Here is a 24,108-nt window from a genome sequence, read left to right on the forward strand (position 1 = left end):
GACGAATCATTTCAGTCTTCGAGAAAGTTCTTCCTAAATATGTAAAGAGTTATTTGCACCTATTTTCACTAAATTCTTATCATTTTTAATATGCTTTCGAGAGTTACATTACAGGTTAGGTAACATTTCTGCTGTGTCGCCCGTGTATAAGAGAGAGACAAGAGTATAACTTCAATAATTAATTACTCGACAACCATGCAGACGATTGTCTTCAACTTTGGCATGGACGACAGATTCCCATAGACGAATATTCTCCGTAAATTTGAACTAATTCTTATCAAAGTGATTTTACTAACCACCCTCCTTAAAAGATTGCAAATAAATATATTCAATAACATTTGTAAAATCTTTTAGAAATATTGCTTCAAAAAAAATATGTTTGACCCAATCAGCAATAATTGTTGCAAACCATCACGTTTGAAAGATTTTTTTAATATTTAAAAAATATACATCTTTACATCTTAGAGGTACTTTGAAAAATATTATTTTGTATATCTATATCATCGCAGCAGTGTTGGGTGAGCCTTGCGTTGTATTGCTGGCAAAGACATGTCTTGCGAATGTCATGATTTTGCTTCGCCGAAGGTTTACTCATATTAGCCCCTAACTAAAATTTACTTACGAGTTGGTTTTACCATTATGCGCCGCTTAGCGGCGTCGTTGCGAACTAGCACGGAAAAATGCGCTACCATGCATCTTTCTTAATTAAGAATATTTTATAATACTTATTTTAAAAATATTTGAAAAAAAGTTTATAGAACCAATAATAAATTTAAAATATTTTTTTAATATTTTGGAACGAGATTATAAAACAATAAATATGTAGATTTGAATTAATATTTCAAAAATACATTTCAAATATTTAAGAAAATATTGTCTGGGTGATAAATAATCTTTTAAAAATATTTTTAAAAGATTCTTAAAATATTCTTAAAAATGTTATCACAAAAGGTTTTTAAGGGGATCCTGCAGCCGTATGATTTACCGACATTATCGTTCTTAGATGGATCTTTTAATTGGCTTTATAGAATTGCAAAAATCTTTTATAGAATTAAAGTCCGCACAAAAATCTAGGGAGACAAACGCGATTTTGTATCAAAAACGCCAAAAAATTAAAAATGTTACTTATTTGGGCACATACATCAGCTGTCACCTGACGACAATATTTGCTTAAAACAAAAATTCTGCAGTTTATACATACATAATGTTTATCATCCTCCCTTGGGAAAACATGTAGGAATAATATCGTGTAAGTAGAAGTAAGATTCAATGCGTACAAAAAAAGATCCATCTAAGAATTATTTTAGTAATGCAAATACGGATGCAGAATGACAAGAAGAGCAGCAACAGTAGTTGTCGGATCTTGCGAGAGATGGCGAGCAATCGAAACAAGGACAGATGTAATTTCGTTAGACAAAGACAGATATAGGGAAAACAAAATTAGAAAGGTTGACATTATCGACATCGAGGAAGTTCGCCTGTCGCTGCAGGATCCCCTTAAACCATTTTAAAATGTTTCTCACAATGTTTTTATAGAAATATGTAGAAATATTTTTTGAAAATATTAGTAAAACTCCACAATTAGGGCCTATACGAGAAATCAATTAGGAGGGGGTAAATCTTATGTATTCTTGCCCTCTGAATCCGAAACTGTTGATAAAACTTGGAGGTCGCTTGTATTTTCTAAGATAAGATGTATACTTTAGGGCCTATACGAAAAATCAAGTAAACACAATTCTCGTGTTGTCACGATACGAAAATCATAACAAACACATAACAGCCCCAAATTTTATCAGACTCGTTCAAGGAAGGTATAAGCAATTCTTCTTCCGGTTATGTTCTAAGATATTGACAGTAGGGTAAAGTGCATATTTCGGATCAGATCTTAATTCGGATCAGCAAATTTGTAATGCCTCTCTAGCCGACTGTACCTATCATATGTGGATTTTTTTCACTAGTTGTCTATAAGGGATAGCTATAGACGATAGCAAAAAAATCCACATATGATAAATACAGTCGGCTAGAGAAGCATTACAAATTTGCTGATCCGAATTTATAGGATCTGATCCGAAATGTGCACTTTACCCTACAGATGTAGGCGGGAGAGGGACGGTAGCCCCTCTCCCGCAAGCAGGGGTTGGTGGGGGTGGACCTCGCTTTGCGTGGAAAGTATAATGCTGTCCAGAAAACCATTCACGCGAAGCGAGGTCCACTCCATCCCACCCCATATCTGCTTATAGGGCAAAACGAGATTTATCATTAAACGGTTCGCGTTTTCAACTTTCTAGGCGAAACAAGGTCCACTCCCACCCTTCCCTGCTTGCGGGGGAGGGGCTACCGCTGCCCCCCCCCCCCTTTTAGTGTGTACTGTCTATACACACATATCAGTAAATTACTTCCCTTAGCATTGACAGAAACTATTATATTTCTCAAACTATTTTTGTTCATAACTTTTAAATAAGCAATAACCGCCGATTAAGTTACAAGGAAAAGTGTTACTCAGGGTCATGTCCTTGACAATATATTTCAAAATTATGGAAATTGGGGGTGGCTCCTTAATACTAAATATTTACCGCATTTTTTATCATTTTCATGACGATATCTTAGAAAATACAAGCGACCCCCAAGTTTTATCAAACAGTTTCGGATACAGGGGGCAAGAATACATAAGATTTACTTCCAATTGATTTCTCGTATAGGCCCTAATTGTGGAGTTTTACCAAAATATTTTGTGCTGTATGGGTAGTGTATCTCATAGTGTTCTCTTTTTAATCTTATCACAACATAGCCTAATTAACATAATAATTGATAATTTTATATTGACAAATCTTATGTGAATTTAAAGAAATACACACACACACACACACACACACACACACACGCGCGCGCGCGCGCGCATATAGTTATTTACTCAATTTTTAGCGATTCTACGTTTACTACCATTTCAAATTATATGTACGGAGAGTTTAGGATTTCTCTCCATTTAATTTACATTTATCGATTAGATTTATTTCATAGACTTATTTTGGTCAGTATCAAACCTTTGTATTAGTTCTAACACACGATCGTATAAAAGAGTTTTCGCGTTGATTGCCCACACGAAATCTGCATGATTGAAAAGTTTAAATGGAACTTTCTCAGTTAGAAGAACATTTGGTAAGTGTTTGCCAAGTTCCAACACATTCTGAAAATCAAAAACCCAATAATGAAATAACAATATTAATAACGAGATGATTTAAATATATGAAAAGAACATATAGAAAATCGATCCAATTGATATAAATCAATTGTTTTTCTTTTTATACTTTGCATTACATTCAATCGGATCCTTTCGTATTGTTAACAATTTACATGATCACCATTTCATCATGTTTGTGTAAACATTTCTTTCTTTTGTTTTATTTGTGAGTAAAAATTAGACAATGAAAAACTTAACGGAGAACTGTTACCTCTTCTGTAGCAATCATATCATTTGTTGAGTAAAATAAAATTATTGGAGCAATTATCTTTTTGAGATCATAACTTGGGGGTGTTTTCTGTTTGTATCGCTTATAGTTTTCAGCTATTCCATAATCATAGTTTCGAAAGTCATCTGCAACAAGCAACAATCGATATTAAATTAATCGTACATCTAGCGAAATACGTGCCTATAACTTGAAAATATATTTGAAAAAAAAATTAAATAATTACATGCATATAATTATAAATTAACCTGCAGTAGAAAATTATGTAAATTAATTTACATCCTTCAGTAATATCTTATCTTAAACGACAAGAAATGTTTATTGTAACATTACATCAACTAGAATATTGCTTTATAAAAGGGAATTCTGTTTTATAAAAGAGGGAATACTCACTTATACGTATATTTTGGTAAAAATGCTCTAATGTTTGTGTAGAAGTACCAGCTGGAAGATAGGAGAATAAATCTGGCAGGATTGTCTATAACAGAAATAATTTATATAAATAAAAAGGCATAAAGCGACTTAAATTAGAAAAGGAGATTAGGTAGTGGCTAGAACCGTCACAGTAAGTTTATTTCATTATAAAAAATTAGAAAAATCATAAAATATAAGTATTTACACACATTATAAACATCGTATTACGTTTGACTTTTCCCGGGAAAAAAAATGATTATGTATAATTATAAACATATATATGATTATATGTGATTATATATGAAATTTGGTACTTTATATAAAATTATATATGGGTCCATATATCATTATATATGGGCTTATATAATGCCAAATATAACTAGATATGAACACTAGATCATATATGCACTCATGTATGGATTAGGGCTGGTGATTTGCTTCGAAAGTTTCGATATTCGAAGCTTCAAAGTTTCGAAAAATATATTTGTGTGAATGGCGAATTCATTTAGAGGACGCTAAAAATATTCTAAATACAAAGAATTAATTAATATATGTGCTTAAAAAATTTGTAATTATTCCTAAATTACAATTTTGAAGTAGTATAACTAGAGCTCGGAAAAAGAAACAGATACCCACAGATACCCGAGTACCCGCCCGTTCATCGTTACCCGTGTATACGGATCTGGATCGGTTCCGCGAGTACCTGGATTATTCGAATACCCGTACAATGTGGGTACCCGTATCGATGCGAGTACCAGCTACCCGTGTCAATACGGGTACCCGTTATACCTGCGTGAATATGGGTACCCGTATTGACGCGCATATAACAGCGTATGCTACAATGCTACAGATTCTGTATATTACACGGAGACGCGTATTGGGATCTGACATTCGTCGCCATGACATCTAGTGGTCGAAAGTGAAAGCACTGAGGGCTCACCCCATACAGCACAAAATGTTTTCAAAAAATATTTTTGAATATTTCTATAAAAATATTGCAAGAAATATTTTAAAATGGTTTTAGGAATATTTTAAAAAAGTTAAAAAACCTTTTGTGATAACATTTTTAAGAATATTTTGAGAATCTTTTAAAAATATTTATAAAAATGTTCTTCTTTATCACCCAGGAAATATTTTTTTAAATATTTGAAATATATTTTTGAAATATTAATTTAAATCAACATATTTATTGTTTTATAATCTTGTTCCAAAATATTTAAAAATATTTTAAATCTATTATTGGTTCTAAAATCTTTTTTCAAATATTTTTGAAATATTATGAAATATTCTTAATTAAAAGATGCATGATAGCGCATCTTTCCGTGCTAGTTTGGAACGACGCTGCTAGGCGGCGCATAATGGTAAGACTAACTCGTAAGTAAATTTCAGTTGAGGGCTAATATAAGCAGGTCTCTGGCGAAGCAAAATCATGACATTCACAAGATAGATATGTATATTTTTCAAATATATTAAAAAAAAGATGTACCTATACTTTACAGATATTAAAAAAATCTTTCAAACATGAAACACAATTATTACTTATTGGGTTAAACATATTTTATTTTTTGAAGTAATATTTCTAAAAGATTTTACAAATATTATTAAATATATTTATTTGCAATCTTATAAAAATATTTTTGAAAATATTTTTCTGACATGATCTGGCGGACATAGAAACATTCAAAAAATATTTTTGTGAATTATTTTTATCTTCCTAAAAAATATTTAAAAAATATTTTAAAAACATTTTGTGCTCTATGGGACAGATCTCGTGGCATTATACATATGTACAGGCTTGGCGTGCGATCGTACCGGCTTTGCGTTGTATTTGTATTATATGGATGTTAAATTTTATTCTCCGCGTTAAAAATCTACGAGCAGAATTAATTATTCAGTTCGCGGTTGTGAAAATAAGGCTCCAAAAACTTTAAATGTTCGATTTTATTGCTTTTCTAACCCCAAAATGAGTGCTTCATACATGTTAAACATTTATTTGGCAATTTAGAGAAAATTGATCGTTTTAAAGTCTGGAAAAATGCATTAAAAATGAAGAAAGTGACCCTTTATATGAGAAAGTGTTAGCCGTTCTGCGCCATATATGGTTAAGCCCCGCCACCATGTCAGATCCCAATACTTGCTCGGTATTCGGTGATATATTGATCTTTCGGACGCCGAGCCAAAATAATATCGACTCGTAACTGTAAAACTGACAAGCCTGCCGGTCTGGCTCCCCTTCTTAAAAAAGTAGGTGGGAGAAGGGACTCAAGAGGGACCCAGAGCTGTTACGAAAAATTAATATATCTCCGAATACCGAGCAAGTCAAATCTCGCACGGACGTCTCAGACCCAAGTATGCACTAGATGTCATCTTTTTTGTAAGTAATAATTTTGCTAATTTTATTCAAAGTTCATTAAAGATAAAATATTAAATAAACTATGTTCTTCAAAAGACTAAAATCGTCAACTACAATGTAAATAGATGTTTTGTGAATTTTTTCAGATTTTTTAAAATACTTTAAGGGGTCATGCCACCATGCAACTTTATTTTTTTCAATTTGTTTTTTTTTAATTTTCTTTAAGTTTGAAGTCTCTTAAGAACATTTTGAGCTAAGGCCAATGAGCTAAGAAATGCAATTTTATCACATAAGAAACTTGAATCTTTTTTCTTTTGTGTTTTTCTCGAAACTACATTTTTCAAGTCGGGCGACGTTGTACAGCCGAAACTAATGGTCCGATTGATTTGAAATTTGGTAGGAATATGTCTAAATAGATTTTCTCCGACCTAGCATAGGATTTTTTGGATATGTTGCTCCGTTTTTTAATAACAATTTTTTTTAATTCGTTATTTTGAGGCAAAAACGATGTTTGATTTTAGAATCGAGCACATTTTCACAATTTTCGAGAAAATTGAAAACCGCTATGCTAAGTTTTAGCTATTTTCTTTATTTACAAGAAAATTCTTCATTTAATGGTTTCAAACTATCCGTGTGGGCGTCAGAATGTCGCCGGTCCGTACAGAGGCAGCGCCGCTTCACAAGAATTGCTGTACTGGTCACAATTATCAATAAAATCGAATTAATTTTGCTTCCTCATAGAGAAAGCTTTGTGATGGTGAAAAAAAATTTTTTCGAGATTTTGATGGAAATAGGTTTAGAATGTTCCAAAATGTCGAGAAATCATATTAGTAAAAAATGTTCGGAAGTATGTATGTATGTGTGTGTGTGTGCGTGCGTGCGTGCGTGTGTGTGTGTGTGTGTGTGTGTGTGTGTGTGTGTGTGTGTGTGTGTGTGTGTGTGTGTGTGTGTGTGTGCGCGCGCGCGCGGATTTTTTGTACATGCATCTACTTCTACAACTTTTTAGATACCGGGTTTGGTACACAAATAGAGTATCATAGAAAGTATGTTCTCCTCTAATTTTATTAAAATCTGTCGACCGGTATGGATTTTAAGGAGATTTTCATTTTTTCGAAAAGTGTGTTTTACGCTGTAGCTTTCAATATTTGAGATATCGATCTATTTCTAATACTATTATATTTTTCAGTTTTTTCTACCCCTATTTCATATATAATTCTTTAAAATTTGATTAATCAGTTCTTGAGTTATAGAAATTTCAGTAAACTTGACTGTTTTTTTAACAAAAATTTTAAAGAATTATTGATTGATTAACCAAATTTTAAAGAATTATATATGAAATAGGGGTAGAAAAGACTGAAGAATATAATAGAATTAATAAAAATTGTTAATAATAAAGGGGTTACCGATTTCTGTTAAAAAAAAAACAGTCAAATTTACTGAAATTTCTATAACTCAAAAACTGATCATTTACCAAATTTTAAAGAATTGTATATGAAATAGGGGTAGAAAAAATTGAAGAATATAATAGAATTAATACAAATTGCTAATAATAAAGGGGTTACCGATTTCTGTTTAAAAAAATCAACGTGATTGCTCTATTTTCCGCAAATTTTGAGATATCAAGCTTAATTTTTTTTTTATAGATAGAGTATCATTAAAGGTAGGTTGGTGTTGAATTTAGCAAGGATCGGTGAAGGGATTACCGATTTCTGGCTATTTTTATAAATGTCCGTGGTTGCTCTAATTTTCGTAAATTTTGAGATATCCACTAATATAACAGATATTAGTCGCAATAAAGCTTATCATAATAAAAAAAGTATGCAAGTAGAAACTTGCACATTGCTTCCTCATAGTTTTTAAGTGTGCAAGTAGAAACTTGCACATTGCTTCCTCATAGTTTTTAAGTGTGCAAGTAAAAACTTGCACATTGCTTTCTCATAGTTTTTAAGTGTGCAAGTAGAAACCTGCACATTGCTTCCTTATAGTTTTTAAGTGTGCAAGTAGAAACCTTCGCTCATAAAGCTTCCTCTATGAGGAAGCTAAAACAAATAAATACTAATAATTACATATACAATAAAATACAAGCTTCCTCATAGAGGAGCTTTGTGAGCGAAGGTTTCTACTTGCCAAAATACAGCCCTAGTATGGATTATACATGTAAGATTTATATGGAAGTACATATAATCCTATATGATTATATCCCAAGTAGCAAGATGACGTCTAAAGACATCTTATTGACGTTAGAGGATGTCATTAAGACGTTATTAACACGTCATTTGACGTTACTCTGCTACCTGGGATATAATATTATACAGCCTACACAGCAAAATATATAATCTTTTTTTCCCGGGTTGTGTGTCTTATGTATGATAAAACTTACAGTGTTAAGTTGTGCTGGATCAGAACCGACGATTAAAAATAATGCAGTGACGCAAATAATTTGAGTCATCGTATTATCTTTACATAACATTCTTCCTACCGTAACAGTCGCTAAAGATTGTGGGAAAAAATCGTATATTTCACGCTCTCGTAGAACTTCCTGGCACGTGTAAAACAAACAAATCAAGTATTAGTATTTTTAGCATGCACATTAAATAATAAAAATTATGATTCGTGTATTTTAAACACTATATTGCTTGCAATAAGGGGTCACAGATTATGGCAGTTACCATCAATATTGGATAAATGTTAGCAATTTCGTTAATTATAGGTGTCATTTTTATCCAAAAACAAGCAGGAGCCAGACCAATAGCCATTTTTATTTTTATATTATATTCTGGTTTTGTTGACAGAAGAGTGAGCAGCGTAGTACCTCCCATTGAATGACCGATATAGTATAAATCTTTTCGCTTTGTATAATTGAGAATGTAATCGAACATGGCCGGCAGATCTTTTGTTCCAATCTCGTGAAAGCTGAAAAGAGTAAGAATTATGATATTATTTTACAAAACATTTTCTCGCTCTCTTCTCTATTTGATAAATGTACGCAATCAATTTACAGTGAGAAAACGAGTAAGAAATAAAAGACTTACAATCTTGGGAATAAAGAGAATACTGTGCAAACTTTAACGTTTATAAAACGTGTTATAAGTTTCCTTTTTTCATTTTCATACATGCTTTACGTCTTTATTGCATATACTCTTTTAGAAATTCCTGACTTTATATTTATATCACTTGGTAAGTATACTCTATTCAGTACAAGTAACGATTATTTTATCATTTTGCTTCATAAATATCTCATTTTTAGGCAGATCGTACTTTTGATTTAAAATTTATAAGCTTGAGATCTGATATTCGCTCAAAATAATTTTTAATAAAAATATTTTACCTATATTGCCAGAATTTGGGATCGTATGTCGTCATATTTACATGCGATCTGCAGTAACTATTTCCTCTTACATTTCCAATCCATACGTCATATCCTTGATCTGTCAATAAAAATGCTGCAACATAAGATAATAATAAGCTAATTGACTATTAGTACGATGTATAAAATCGATGAAATGTATATGAAAATGTGTTTTCTTTTCTAAAATTTAAAATCAGTTTTTCAAAAACATTATATTTCGCAATTTTCAAAACTTTAATAATTTGATTAAGCTTCAAATTTTATTTAATTCCACTTCAAATTGGAGAATAACTAATGTTCCATTATGTCTTTGTAATCTTTTTTGACATCTATATATCATGAAAAAACTCTTTATTTCCAATAGCTTGATATTAAAATATTAATATTTTTCGCAATTTCTTTACAGTTATTTAGATGCATATAGCATCAAAAATTAAATCGAATCGATTTAATTAGGTGTAGGGGGGGATTTTACTACTCCAACCGGAGCCGTGTTTCAAGTCTGACAAATCTAGTCGGCACGCAGTCAAAGGTTGGAAAATATGTAAAATAAAAATATAAATAAAACTTTCGCGCATCATTTACCGCGCTGGTTCTTAGTTAGCCTGGTTTATTCGTACGGATTTTCCATTGGAACCTATACTTCGAATTTTAAAATATTAAATAGTATTGCCTTAACATTTTTATATATAAAAAAGGCATTTCGACTAAATTTTAAAATAGCACACTTGCAAAAACGTTACAGCATTAATAATTTTCAAGTTATAAGATTTCAAGGTAAAATCTTTTTTCCACAAAAACGCTATATGGTAAAATTTTACACGATGCTTTGAATTGATTCGCACGTTACATTAACAACTACATGTAATCAGTAAATATACGTACCAAGATCTTTACCAGGACCGTACATTACCCAGGAATCAGATGAAGCCAAAAGACCGTGTTGCATAAATATAATTTCCTTCTTTTTCTTATTATCCGATAATGGACTTCCAGGTATCCTGTGTATTTTCAAATTGTAACCATCCTCCGTTGTGACGTTATGCTCCTCAGCGGGATAATTATATCGTTCTATCAAGCCAATCTATGTAAAAGAATAGCATAATATGTAACATCAGCGAGATATCATCGTTTTATCTCTATTTCGATTTCGATTAATTTTAAATGTCAAAAAATATTTACACAACGTTTAGACACTTTTGGCTTAACAATTTAAGACGACGAAATTGTATATGGTATAGTTTAATCTATATTCATCATAGAACTACAAAGATAAATTTAATTTACTACAAAATACACGTAAATTCAAGACTAAAACTGAAAAGAATTTTTACTCACAAAATCCAATATTTTTCCACTCATCATTTCTTCGACTTGATCCATTCTTCTTACTCTCATTAAACCAGGGTCCTTAGGGAAGAACAAATTTAAGAATTCGTTTTGAAGAAACGACGATATGCTCTGCAATCTTCCTTCTGAGAACGTCATAATAATTAAAAATGCAAGAAACATGGATTTCATATCTGATGTAATCATATCACTTATTGCAAAGTAGATTGTAAGAAAAGTCCTATATGTCGGCACAATCTTACTTAAAATACTTTTTGGCAAACTCGAGGCAACTTTATTCCTGCAATACGGTCTGCAATGAGAAACAAACGCGATAAGTGCTGAGTCGACAATAATTTAAAAACATTTATTTTAGTTTAGTTATAGTTAATATTAAAAATTCCTATAAGTAGGTTTTGAAAAATAATAAATTTGAAGATAATATTGGAAATACATATGCACAAGCACATTTAAACTTTTATAAATTTTCCAATAGGAACTATTAATGTCATATCTTGTATAAATATAATTCAAAGTAAAGTCAGATATGCAATAAATAAAATATGAGACTCAAAGATTTAATGTATAATATCTATATATATAAAATAGAATGTCTGTATGTATGTATGTATGTATGTATGTATGTTCTTTATACACTCTTGAACTATTCGACCGAATTTTTACCAAAAGTATATAAAATAGGGGTAGAATTTCCCGAGGAGTGTTATAGAGTGTATAGTTTTTTGTTACCGATTTTTTTGGGAATCGGTATCGGAAATTTTTCCAATTTTTCGGTAAATAATTGACCGAATTTTAAAGAATTGTATATAAAACAGGGGTAGAATTTCCTGGGGAGTGCCATAAAGTGTATAATTTTTCGTTACCGATCTTTTAGGAAACCGGTACTCAATTTTTTTTCTATTTTTCGGGAAATAATTGACTGAATCTTAAAGAATTGTATATAAAACAGGAGTAGAATTTCCCGGGGAGTGCCATAAAGTGTATAATATTTCGTTATCGATCTTTTTGGAAACCGGTATCAGAAATTTTTCCAATTTTTTTGGAAATAATTGATCGAGTAGAAAAAGATTGGTTACGACATGTTTAATCCATGAACACTCCTTATGTTTGTCTACAATAAGGATATTGAAACATAAATCTAAATGAAGTCGTTTTAAGAAAAACGACTCCCGGGCGAAGCCCGGGTAACCAGCTAGTAATCTATATATATAAAATCGAATGTCTGTATGTATGTATGTTCTTTATACGCTCTTAAACTATTCGACCGAATTTTTACCAAAAGTATATAAAATAGGGGTAGAATTTTCCGGGGAGTGTTATAGAGTGTATAGTTTTTCGTTACCGATCTTTTTGGGAACCGGTATCCGAAATTTTTCCAATTTTTTGGGAAATAATTGACCGAATCTTAAAGAATTGTATATAAAACAGGGGTACAATTTTCCGGGAAGTGCCATAAAGTGTATAATTTTTCGTTACCGATCTTTTTGGAAACCGGTATCCGAAATTTTTCCAATTTTTCGGGAAATAATTGACCGAATCTTAAAGAATTGTATGTAAAACAGGGGTAGAATTTCCCGGGAAGTGCTATAAACTGTATAATTTTTCGTTACCGATCTTTTTGGAAATCGGTTACGAAATTTTTCCAATTTTTTAGGAAATAATTGAGCAAATCTTAAAAAATTGTATACGACGGAATTAAACTTTAGTCCAAAAAAAGTGATATTTTTTAATTTATAGCATTTTTGTGGATTGGTGTGTATGTTTGCTTAAATTCTAATTTTTCTAATTTTTCGGGAAATAATTGACCGAATCTTAAAGAATTAAATATGACAGGGGTAGAATTTTTTCCGGGGAATGCTTTTACATTAATCTACCGATTTATCAATTTAGTTAAAACTGGTTCAAAAATTTTATTAATTTTTCGAATCGGTAAGTGAAATATCGAAGTTCTGTGTACATTGCGAGCGAGCAATCTCAAAATTCTCGAAAAAACGCCCGGGTAAACCAAGGGATGATGTCGCTGATCGGTAAGTAAAATATCGGAAAAGCGGAAATGACTCAATAGTGTGAAACTCGAGTAGAAAAAGACCGGTTACGACATGTTTAATCCATGAACACTCTTTATGTTTGTCTACAATAAGGATATTGAAACATAAATGAAGTCGTTTAAGAAAAACGACTCCCGGGCAAAGCCCGGGTAACCAGCTAGTATAATATATGCAGTATACAGTACAGTATATAGTACACTAGCGAAAATGGAAACTAGAATAGAGAGAAGAGTTATAAGAGAGAGATAAGTTATTGAGTAAACTTCCAAAAACCATTCTTGTCATATTAAGAGAAATTTTTCATATCCGAAATATTTTAGACCAATATATTCTTAGATATATATACATAGATATTATATCTTTATAATATAAAATTTCCCATAAACATTCGTCTTTCGATAAGCTTATCAACATTCTTTCGTATTTTATCTCTAAATATATTTTTTAAGTTAACGTGTGTCTGTATAAAAAAATGTTAAGTAACGTAAGTTGTCCTTTCAATAAAATCTTTAGAAATCTAGACAAGTTTTATATGAATAATAACAGATTAATGAATAATCTTCATAAATATATTTCAGATGTCCTAAAATTATGTTAAGTAAATTAAATCCTTTAAAAAGAAAAATTTATTCTACGCGTCCTCTCACTTAGTATATAATTCTTTAATAAAAAGTTAATACAAATTATATGTTTGTAACAGTGTCTATATTCGCTATTTACAAACTTAAAGTTAATATCAAAATATTCTTTCTATGTGTAATACACTTATCAAAATATACATCACATACTTGTTCAGTAAATTGAAGAAGATTAAAAGAAACGTCTTCAGTCGTGTATGACAAAAAATCCTTAAGTATTACGATAGCGATTTACATATGCTTATCGCAGCCCACGTATATTCCATGAAGATGCAGAGTATGCGCCTAGTATACGAGATAATATAAAACTACAAAGAATCGCCAGTTGCGTTCCTTGAAATATAAATACTCAGGCTGCGTTTCGATATTCACTGCACTAGTATTGAAAATCTATAGTGTATGTGATGCAAAGTATAGATTTTCAGTACTGGCAGTGAATATCGAAACTCAGCCTCAGTAACGTGTTCAGTGACGAAACTTGAAATTTTCGCCCTTCCGTACAACTTTCTTTTAATCTTCTCATTATTTCAAGTAGTAAAAATATTACATTTACGTAAATTTGGAAAGAAGTATACAAAAGGTAGACCCAAATGGGACACTCATCGCAGCTCGACGAAATTTGGCAGGAACATTTATATCGGCTTCAGAATGATGCCGGAGAAAGAATTTTTGTTGACACTTGTCTGGAACGGAAGTGATGAAACGCGCAAAAAGAATCGCGAGAAAGACGATAGAGGTGTGATTGTGAACAGCATCAGCGTGAAAAGGTAAAAAAATCAACTTTCCTGCTATTCGGCAACAATAATAAAGTGGGGGGCATTTGCCATATACCGGGTGTCTGAGACCACCCGTACACCCTTTTCTTTCAAAAACTAAGCATTTTAGAGAAAAACGTTTTAGACAAAAATTGTATGGTTTTGAGGGGAACATAAGATGGTGTCATTGGTTTGACCTTGGGTGGCATCGTTAAGGTCAGGTCAAGGACACCTTCAGTTTCTTAAACGGAAACCCCAATTTTTCATGGTATAATCATTTTCTATTAATTAAATTTGAATAATTTTTGTTTGAAATATTTTTTTATATACCTAATATTCTTTTAGATATTCAAGGAAAACTTTGATAACTTTTTCAATATTTATAGCTTACAATATCTCGATAATTGTTTGTTGGAGGAAGAAGTGGTACAGGACTTCTTAACTTGATTTGATCTGAAGAATACTCTGTTACAATAGTCCATTTCCTTTACCTTCTTCTAATTTCTCTTCATCTCTCTATATGCTCTTCAAACCTCGTAATCTTGAAGTTTCTCTCTTGAATTCCTCCTTTATTATATAATCAAGTATCATCCAATCTACTCCTACTAACCATTTAAAAAATCTTTTCTGCATACTCTCCATTTTCTCCCAGTTGTTCCAGTCCCATATCTTCACACCATATTCCATTGCTGTTTAAACCAGAGTGTCGAACATTCATATCCTTTCCCTCTTCCAAAACTTCTCTTACTGATTCCTCATACTTCTCTAATCGCCATGCTTGCTTTCCTAATTCTTTCCTGCATTTGCCTTTCTTGACTACCGTTCCTTTATTGGTAGTCAGACTCTTAGATATTTAAATGTTTTAACTTCTATCACTTTCCCTCCCCATTTCCAATTCTACTTTTTCTTTCCACCCCCCCCCTTTCCTGAACCTCATAACTTTCAATTTTTCAGTATTTATAACTCTAAATCTTTTTCTTCTAAATATTTCTTAAATTTTATCATTAATCTCATTTCATTTTCTTCTTCCGCAATCAAAACTACGTCGTCTGCATGCATACGCGCAAAATGTGTTCGTTCTGAGTACATATTGTACTCACGTTTATTAAAAACATGATGGCAAGAATAGACATAGATGCGGGCTCATATGTTGCTCAGAATGCAGACATGTTATGAAATCTATAAAAGTTTACAAAATAGTGACATAATAAACACATAAATGTTCAATGAAATACTGCATATTGTGTGCATATAAAGCTCAAGAAATGACAACAATTTTAAATATTTTATGCTTAATAAATTATTTAAAAACATGTAAATAAATAAGTAAGACGTATCCAACAATTTATCAAAAATTGCTTCGCAGACCTCTGCACTATGTGATACCAGAGGTATCACAAGCTGATCTGGGTAAATGTTTAGTATAACGCTCTCCCCTCCGATTTTCTTAAAACTTTGTAAAATTGTTTATTTCTATGTGTAAAAAACATTCTGAGAAGGAAAATCGTCGCTCAGGTCTCGTTTTTTTAATATTTAATTTCAAAGTTTTGATGTCGGTAAGGTAGGAAAATGATAATTTTAAAATACTGCGCAACTTCATTTGTTACTATATTCACAAATTAAGTTGTCCGCATACTCGTTAACGGTGCCATTTAGGTTAAAATAAATGAAGTTACACGAATTTTTAGCGTTAACAAGTAAAAAACAAAGTTTAATTGATTTTTTAATTCAAGTTAATGTTATAAACGAAAATATTTGGCCACAAATTAGCATCACCAACTACGTCTTGAACACCAAGCCAGGGATTATTATTAATTTGCTCAACTGAATAATTGAACATCATTAACGGTGCAGCGGTGTACCCTGCTTTAACGAAAATCACAACTTTTATAAAGCAGGGCATACACACGTGTGTATGTGTGTGTGTGTGTGTGTGTGTGTGTGTGTGTGTGTGTGTGTGCGCGCGCGCGTGCGTGTGCGTGTGCGTGTGTGTGCCCTGCTTTAACGAAAATCACAATTAGGAATGTTTGGTGTAAAACTCGGGGCAGATGGCCCCATGGCGTCTAGTCCTGTCATGGCGGCGTCACTAACACTAACTCAATATACATGTGTGTGTTGGTGTATCTGTGAGCACATCCGTGAGATATAAGGTCTGTTTTTTGTTGCTGCACTGCTGAACTAGTGCACTCTAGTGCACTTTAGTGCACTAGTTCAGCAGTGCAGCAACAGAAAACAGACCTTATATCTCACGGATGTGCTCACAGATACACCAACACACACATGTATATTGAGTTAGTGTTAGTGACGCCGCCATGACAGGACTAGACGCCATGGCGCCATCTGCCCCGAGTTTTACACCAAACATTCCTAATTTATCAATTTTGACCACTTACAGTATTTCACAACCTTTACCTAAATGGCACCGTTAATGAGTAATAGTAACAAATTGTCATAGGTAGCGACTGTGTTTATACACGACTTAAAGAGTTCTGTTCGGGGCCGCTAGGGATGCGCAACAGTCGCTAGTCCCATGACGAAATGAAGTTCCTACCTTACCGACATCAAAACTTTGAAATTAAATATTTAAAAAACGAGACCTGAGCGACGATTTTCCTTCTCAGAATGTTTTTTACACATAGAAATAAACAATTTTACAAAGTTTTAAGAAAATCGGAGAGGAGAGCGTTATACTAAACATTTACCCTGATCTGCAGCAAAGAACATTGTATATAATTAGGCTTCTCACAAGCTCGCCTCTTATACTAGCGCGTGATGATTTTTGATTACGAGAAAGTGACGCGTGGTATAGCCGCGTCGCGGCAGCGTGCAGTACTAGCGCTCGCGGTAATTGTTGTAAAATTATTTCCACCAGGGTCAGCATGTGATTATCATGAGTTGGCTAAGTAACGTCAATATCTGAGCTTATATATTTCCTCATATACATGTTAACTACTCATGATGTGTATCATCACAATATGATCACAAGACATACATCATATTTCGATCAATATCAGAAGATCATGACGTGATGAAATCTGATCATCAGGCATTGCTATCTGGGCGTTAGAGAATATACTATTTTTCCTCTTAATTTAACTTCTTCTCTCCCTCTTTTTTTCATTACCTAAACATTATATAGGGTGTATCTGAATGGTCTGTACAAACTTTGGGAATAAGTTCCAGGGACTTAAACAAGCAGAAAATGTCCCATGAACATGAGGTCGGAAACGCTTGCTTCTGGAGTTATGACGGTTCGAAGTTTTTCTGCAATTGCTGGAAAAATTATCACGTCAAATCGCATAAGAGTTACAAATTGTGTTTATTTATTTCCTCGGTTTTGCCACGGATATAACAGGACAGTACATACACTTAATTGCTACAGCAAATTAAATGCTCGAAATGGCCTCCGTTAGATTCCTGCGCACGTGTTTACTTATTTTCTCGCCTAGATAGCTTAATTTTTTTATTTCTGAATTCCTCGCCAGTTAGTGCGGCGACGTGCGCCCCATACAGCAAAAAATATTTTTAAAATATTTTTAAAATATTTTTTAGGAAGATTTAAAATAATTCACAAAAATATTTTTTGAATGTTTCTATGTCAGCCAGATCATGTAAGAAAATTTTTTTTTAAATATTTTTAAAAGATTGCAAATAAATATATTTAATAATATTTGTAAAATCTTTTAGAAATACTGCTTCCAAAAATAAAATATGTTTAACCCAATTAGCAATAATTGTTTCACGTTTGAAAGATTTTTTTAATATTTGAAAAATATACATCTTTACATTTTACTTTGGAAAATATTATTTTGTATATCTATATTCTATATCATCGAATGAACGAATGTCATGATTTTGCTTCGCCGAAGGCCTACTTATATTAACCCCAACAGAAATTTACTTACGAGTTAGTCTTACCGTTATGCATCGCCTAGCGGTGTCGTTGCAAACTAGCATGGAAAGATGCGTTACCATGCATCTTTCTTAATTAAGAATATTTTATAAGATTTCACAAATATTTGAAAAAAGATTATAAATAAGCCAATAATAAATTTTAAAATATTTTTTAAATATTTTGGACCGAGATTATAAAACAATAAATATGTAGATTTGAATTAATATTTTAAAAATATATTTCAAATATTTAAGAAAATATTGTCTGGGTGATAAAGAACATTTTTATAAATATTTTTAAAAAAATCTTAAAATATTCTTAAAAATGTTACCACAAAAGGTTTTTAAACTTTTTTAAAATATTCCTAAAACCATTTTAAAATGTTTCTTGCAATATTTTTATAGAAATATTCAGAAATATTTTTTGAAAACATTTTGTGCTGTATGGGGCAGGCTTCCTTGGAATCGAGCTATATAAATAAACACAGAGTTTGTAACTCTTATGCAATTTGATGTGAAAATTTCTCCAGCCATTGCAGGAAAACTTCGAACCGTCGAACAGTGTTGCGTAGCGCCCAATTTCATGGACAAAAGCCGTTTTATGAAACGTAAAATAGAAAGGTTTTCTTTGTGTAAATCAAAAGCGTAATGTTTAAAGTATAGGAAAACGCATAAATAATAAGAATTTCTGCTCAGATAATAATCTTACAGATCAAGAAATATGAGCGAATGAAAAAAACTGTTATATGAGTACAATCATACCTACCCGGGAAAAAAAGATTATATATAATTATATATAATTATATATAAATATATATAATTATATGTGATTATATATGAAATTTGGTGCTTTATATAAAATTATATATGGGTCCATATATCATTATATATGGGCATATATAATTCCAAATATAACTAGATATATGAACAATAGATCATATATGCACTCATGTATGGATACATATAAGATTCATATGGAAGTATATATAACCCTATATGATTATATATAATTATATATAATTTTACAGGCGATTAAAATATATTTAAATATATATAAATGTTTGATATACAATTTGACATGATTATATATGAGTTCATATAATTTATATATAAATTATATATAAGAAGCATTTATCTATGTAGATTATATATGATTATATATAATATATAAACTTTAAATTCGGATTATCATATAGATGGCATTCGATAGGATTCGTTTCTCGTATTTAAAATTTGACGAACAGTGGTATAAAAACGGTATCAAGAGACACGGCACTGTCTCACGTCAAGCAGTGCCAAGTTATAATATATTGAATAAATCATTTCACTTTTGATTCTCCAGCTTTTGAAAAAATATATATCTTAATTTATTAATGCTTTATTATCGAAGTTAACAGTTCTTTTTTAATATATATTGACTATATATGGTCATATATAATTATATATATTTACATATATATTAATGTTATATGTGTTCATATATGATTATATATGATTATATATAATTATATATATTTATATATCATATATGATCATATAGAGACAAAATTCATATATAATTGCATTATATATAATCATATATATTTATATATAATTATATATAATCTTTTTTTCCCGGGATAGTTATGTTCTTCACGGTAAAATTAGTACTGGAGAATTGTATTCATAATTTAAAAATAATCTATGCATTAATCTTTTAATAAGCTGACTAATATTGGTTCTCATATGTCTTGATAATTTTCATATATATACCATAATCCAAATTATTTACAAATCTTATAATAATTGCTTATAATAATTTTTCAGTTTTTTAAACTGCGTGCCAATATGAACTTTGTCGGACTTAAAACGCAATTATGTAAACTGAAACTAGAAATAATATCTCATATTAATTTGATTGTCAAGTAAAGTAATATATACTAGAAGGAAAAGTCAAGGCTATCAGGGTCAACCGCAGATCGTCGTGCGTAATATCAGTAAACTGATTTATTAGTCGTCTTATCCGCAAACAGAACGAACTTCCACCTACGATTGAAGAGGAACGACGTACTTGGTTCACGGTCCCATATGTTTCGGGTATCTCTGAGGAATTTAAAAGGGTTGTTAAAGACCAAAATGTCAACTTGTCTTTTTACAGTTTGAACAAACTCAAGAAATTCATTAAAGTACAGAAAGATATTCTCCCAATTCAATCTAACAAAAATGTCGTATATAAGATATCTTGCAAAAACTGCGACGCTTTATACGTGGGTCAGAAGATGAGACAGCTTAAAACTAGAATTTCAGAACATCGCAATCACATCCCACTCGGCATGTTATGTTGCTGAAATATTGAAATATTCGGAAATGGTGCAGAAATATTTCGTTAACATTTCATTTGTAACTATGCATCTGAAATATTTCAGAAATGTACCTGCATCATGTTTTTTATAATATTGCATTAACAATATTTCTGAAATCTTTCAGAAAGTTGTTTACAATATTTGTAAGTTTCTGTAATATTCCAAAAAAATGTAGCAGATGCAATATTTCAGAAATATTTCTGAAACATTATAAAAGTAATATTTTGTTTGCAGTGCACGAATAATATTTCTGTAACATATCAAACGCAACATTGCATTTAAAATATTTCTGAAAAATTTCTGAAAGATTGCGTAGGTAATGAAAAATTGAATTGCAGGCAGTGAATTTCTACAATATTGCAGAAGAAATATTGCAGATGTAATGGTTTAGAAACATTTCTGATACATGATAAAACTATTATTACGTTTACATTGAACGCGTTATATTTTTGAATGTTTCACATACAACATTGCATTTGTAATATTTCCGAAAAATTGCTGACAGACTTTAGAACTTATAAAAAATTAAATTTATTATTATTTAATATTGCATTTTATTGCATTTTTTCTCTTTTATTAAGAATTTTCTAATATTCCAAATTTTGTCATATGGCATTTTTAATATAAAATATAAAATATTTAATAATATTTAATATAAAATAATATTCGACGCTGACTGGCAAAAAAGATTTATTCGTATATCTGTATTGTTAATATTGTTATGCGATAGCTTTATGCTCACCAAAATAAGCAAGTATAAGAAAGAAAGAAGCGTCAGAGTCAGAGAATCACCACTACCCTGTTCGATCATCGATGTCAAGCAACACGGAGCCGGTATACTAATTGGATGGGTGACCGGCTGAGAGAGCGGATTTCTTCGGACAAATGCGCGGCGGCTATACGCACATAGCTTAATATATTTTTTTTGTTCCGGTAACAAATTATTTCATTTTTCACATATCAACAAATAGTTTTTGCGTCAGTAACAAAATTTTGTTTGCTAATACAAAACATTTTTCTCAGTGTAAAATGTATTTGAAATATTTCTGAAGTGTTTCTGCAATATTTCGTAGATATATTTCAGAAATATTTCAGAAATATTGCCGAAATCTTTCAGCAAAGTTGCATTTGAAATAATTATGCCGATTAAAACATTGCAGAAATGTTGCAGAAACGGTCGTGAAATATTTCTGAAATATTGATGAAAGGTGTAATATTTCAAATGGAATTTTGCAGAAATGTTTCTGAAATATTACATGCCGAGTGGGATTCATAGAAATACAACTACTCAATCTGTTATCACCGAACATAGATTGAATTTTGATCACGAGTTTGATTGGGAGAATGTCGAAATCTTAGATAACGAAAGATATTTATCCAGGAGATTAGTTTCTGAGATGATCCATATCAAGCTGCAAAAGAATGGTATTAATTCTCAAAATGCATATGCATATTGCATCATGCATATGTCACGGTTTTGAGTAAATTGTAATCCATGCTCATGAACGCCTATGTCGTTGGCAAATTGTATTTTCACTATTGGTACATTAAATATTGTGACATTTGTCAAATCGTGCTTTGCTATTGGTACATCAAATATCTGTTATTTTATGTTATTGGCTTGACTCACTATTTATATTCCGCGTCGGTGTTTTGACTTACGACATGCTTCTCCTTTGCAATATCTTCATATCTTCATATCATTGCTGTGTAACGTGTCGATGAGATCATTAAGTCTCTTCGCAGATTATTCATTCTGTACACGGCTCTGTATTCCACGTTTTTCAGACCGATTGGTGAGTTTCCTAGGGTTTCTTTTTAATATCTCAACATTAATTTAATAAATTTACAGATATGGATCAACTGGTCTATGTTTCTGGATATTTTGAATCAGTAAACTCACCATATGGTACGGAGAACGTTTAACAAACTTTTGTAACTACCGCTGAAGATGGCTCAAAGCTGAGCTGAAACGTACGGATTTATGTATTAAGACGACTAATAAATCAGTTTACTGATATTACGCACGACGATCTGCGGTTGACCCTGATAGCCTTGACTTCTCCTATTTTAATCTCCCTCATATTACTTTATTTATACTAGAAGAATATTTATAACAGTTATACAAACTTATGGATAGATCCGACATAGTTCATATATGATTGATCGTTATGTGCTTTGCGCAGCATTTCTGTGGTATATTATATCTGCGCAAAGCACGTAACGATGTCGTTAACCGTTTACAGAATAGGGGCCTAAATTTTCGAAGTTTGTACAGACCATTCAGATACACCTGTATATATACAGTAGCTTATTCTTCTGTTGTTCATATAAATATGATATTATGCAGGATATTAACTTTATTTAAGTTAGGATTTTTAAGGGGATATATTATGATGATTTCACATGGATTATGTTCATCTGGTTTATTTTATATAGTTAATTTATATTATGAGCGAACATCTAGTCGATTATTAGTTATAAATAAAGGAATGATAAGGGGGATACCTACCCAGATAACAATGCCTGATGATCAGATTTCATCACGTCATGATCTTCTGATATTGATCGAAATGTGATGTATGTCTTGTGATCATATTGTGATGATACACATCATGAGTACAAGTTAACATGTATATGAGGAAATATATGAGCTCAGATATTTACGTTACTTAGCCAACTCATGATAATCACATGCTGACCCTGGTGGAAATAATTTTACAACAATTACCGCGAGCGCTAGTACCACACGCTGCCGCGCCGCGGCTATACCACGCGTCACTTTCTCGTAATCAAAAACCATCACGCGCTAGTATAAGAGGCGAGCTTGTGAGAAGCCTAATTATACAATGTTCTTTGCTGCAGATCAGCTTAAGTGATACCTCTGGTATCACATAGTGCAGAGGTCTGCGAAGCAATTTTTGATAAATTGTTGGATACGTCTTACTTATTTATTTACATGTTTTTAAATAATTTTATTAAGTATGAAATATTTAAAATTGTTGTCATTTCTTGAGCTTTATATGCACACAATATGCAGTATTTCATTGAACATTTATGTGTTCATTATGTCACTATTTTGTAAACTTTTATAAATTTCATAACATGTCTGCATTCTGAGCAACATATGAGCCCGCATCTGTGTCTATTCTTGCCATCATGTTTTTAATAAACGTGAGTACAATATGTACTCAGAACGAACACATTTTGCTATCTGGGTAGAATAAGAATATTGTGATTTTTATTATGTGTAATTAATTTTTCATTGTCTTTTTCTTTAGGATTTTTTAGAGAAATATTAATGTTAGGAGTAGTTTTAAATTGATTTAATAATTAAATTGAGATTTAATGATATTTTTTTTAGTTTTAGTTTGTTTTTTTAGAAGAGCTTATTCTTTATATTTATTTTCTTATGTTCAACATGGGAGAAATATATATTTATAGAAACTAAATTTAATTTAGGTGTATTAAAAGAATATTTGGTGTATTAAAGGTTTTTTC

The 24,108-nt window shown here is 31.4% G+C and overlaps 1 protein-coding gene across 2 annotated transcripts; it reads right to left on the reverse strand.

Annotated features, from left to right (window-relative positions):
* Nucleotides 1-411: 411 nt before the first annotated feature.
* Nucleotides 412-22,612, reverse strand: LOC139768192 (lipase 3-like). 2 transcript variants are annotated; one of them, XM_071698136.1, is made up of 10 exons: nucleotides 22,511-22,612; nucleotides 22,270-22,421; nucleotides 10,919-11,055; nucleotides 10,466-10,664; nucleotides 9,560-9,674; nucleotides 8,901-9,144; nucleotides 8,612-8,770; nucleotides 3,858-3,942; nucleotides 3,450-3,592; nucleotides 412-3,184 (listed from the first exon to the last, which is right to left on the reverse strand). In XM_071698136.1, the coding sequence occupies exons 3-10, from the start codon at nucleotides 10,976-10,978 to the stop codon at nucleotides 3,008-3,010; spliced, it is 1,182 nt and encodes a 393-aa protein (XP_071554237.1). In that variant the 5' UTR covers nucleotides 10,979-11,055; nucleotides 22,270-22,421; nucleotides 22,511-22,612; the 3' UTR covers nucleotides 412-3,007. The 2 variants fall into 2 exon arrangements, with proteins under 2 accessions (XP_071554237.1, XP_071554235.1); XM_071698134.1 differs by lacking the exons at nucleotides 22,270-22,421; nucleotides 22,511-22,612 and having other exon boundaries at nucleotides 10,919-11,358.
* Nucleotides 22,613-24,108: the final 1,496 nt, after the last annotated feature.

This window comes from Temnothorax nylanderi, unplaced genomic scaffold (assembly GCF_030848795.1).
Source record: "Temnothorax nylanderi isolate EJ_2023f unplaced genomic scaffold, tnyl_v1.0 TNYL_tig0015_pilon, whole genome shotgun sequence".
Lineage (NCBI taxonomy): Eukaryota > Metazoa > Arthropoda > Insecta > Hymenoptera > Formicidae > Temnothorax > Temnothorax nylanderi.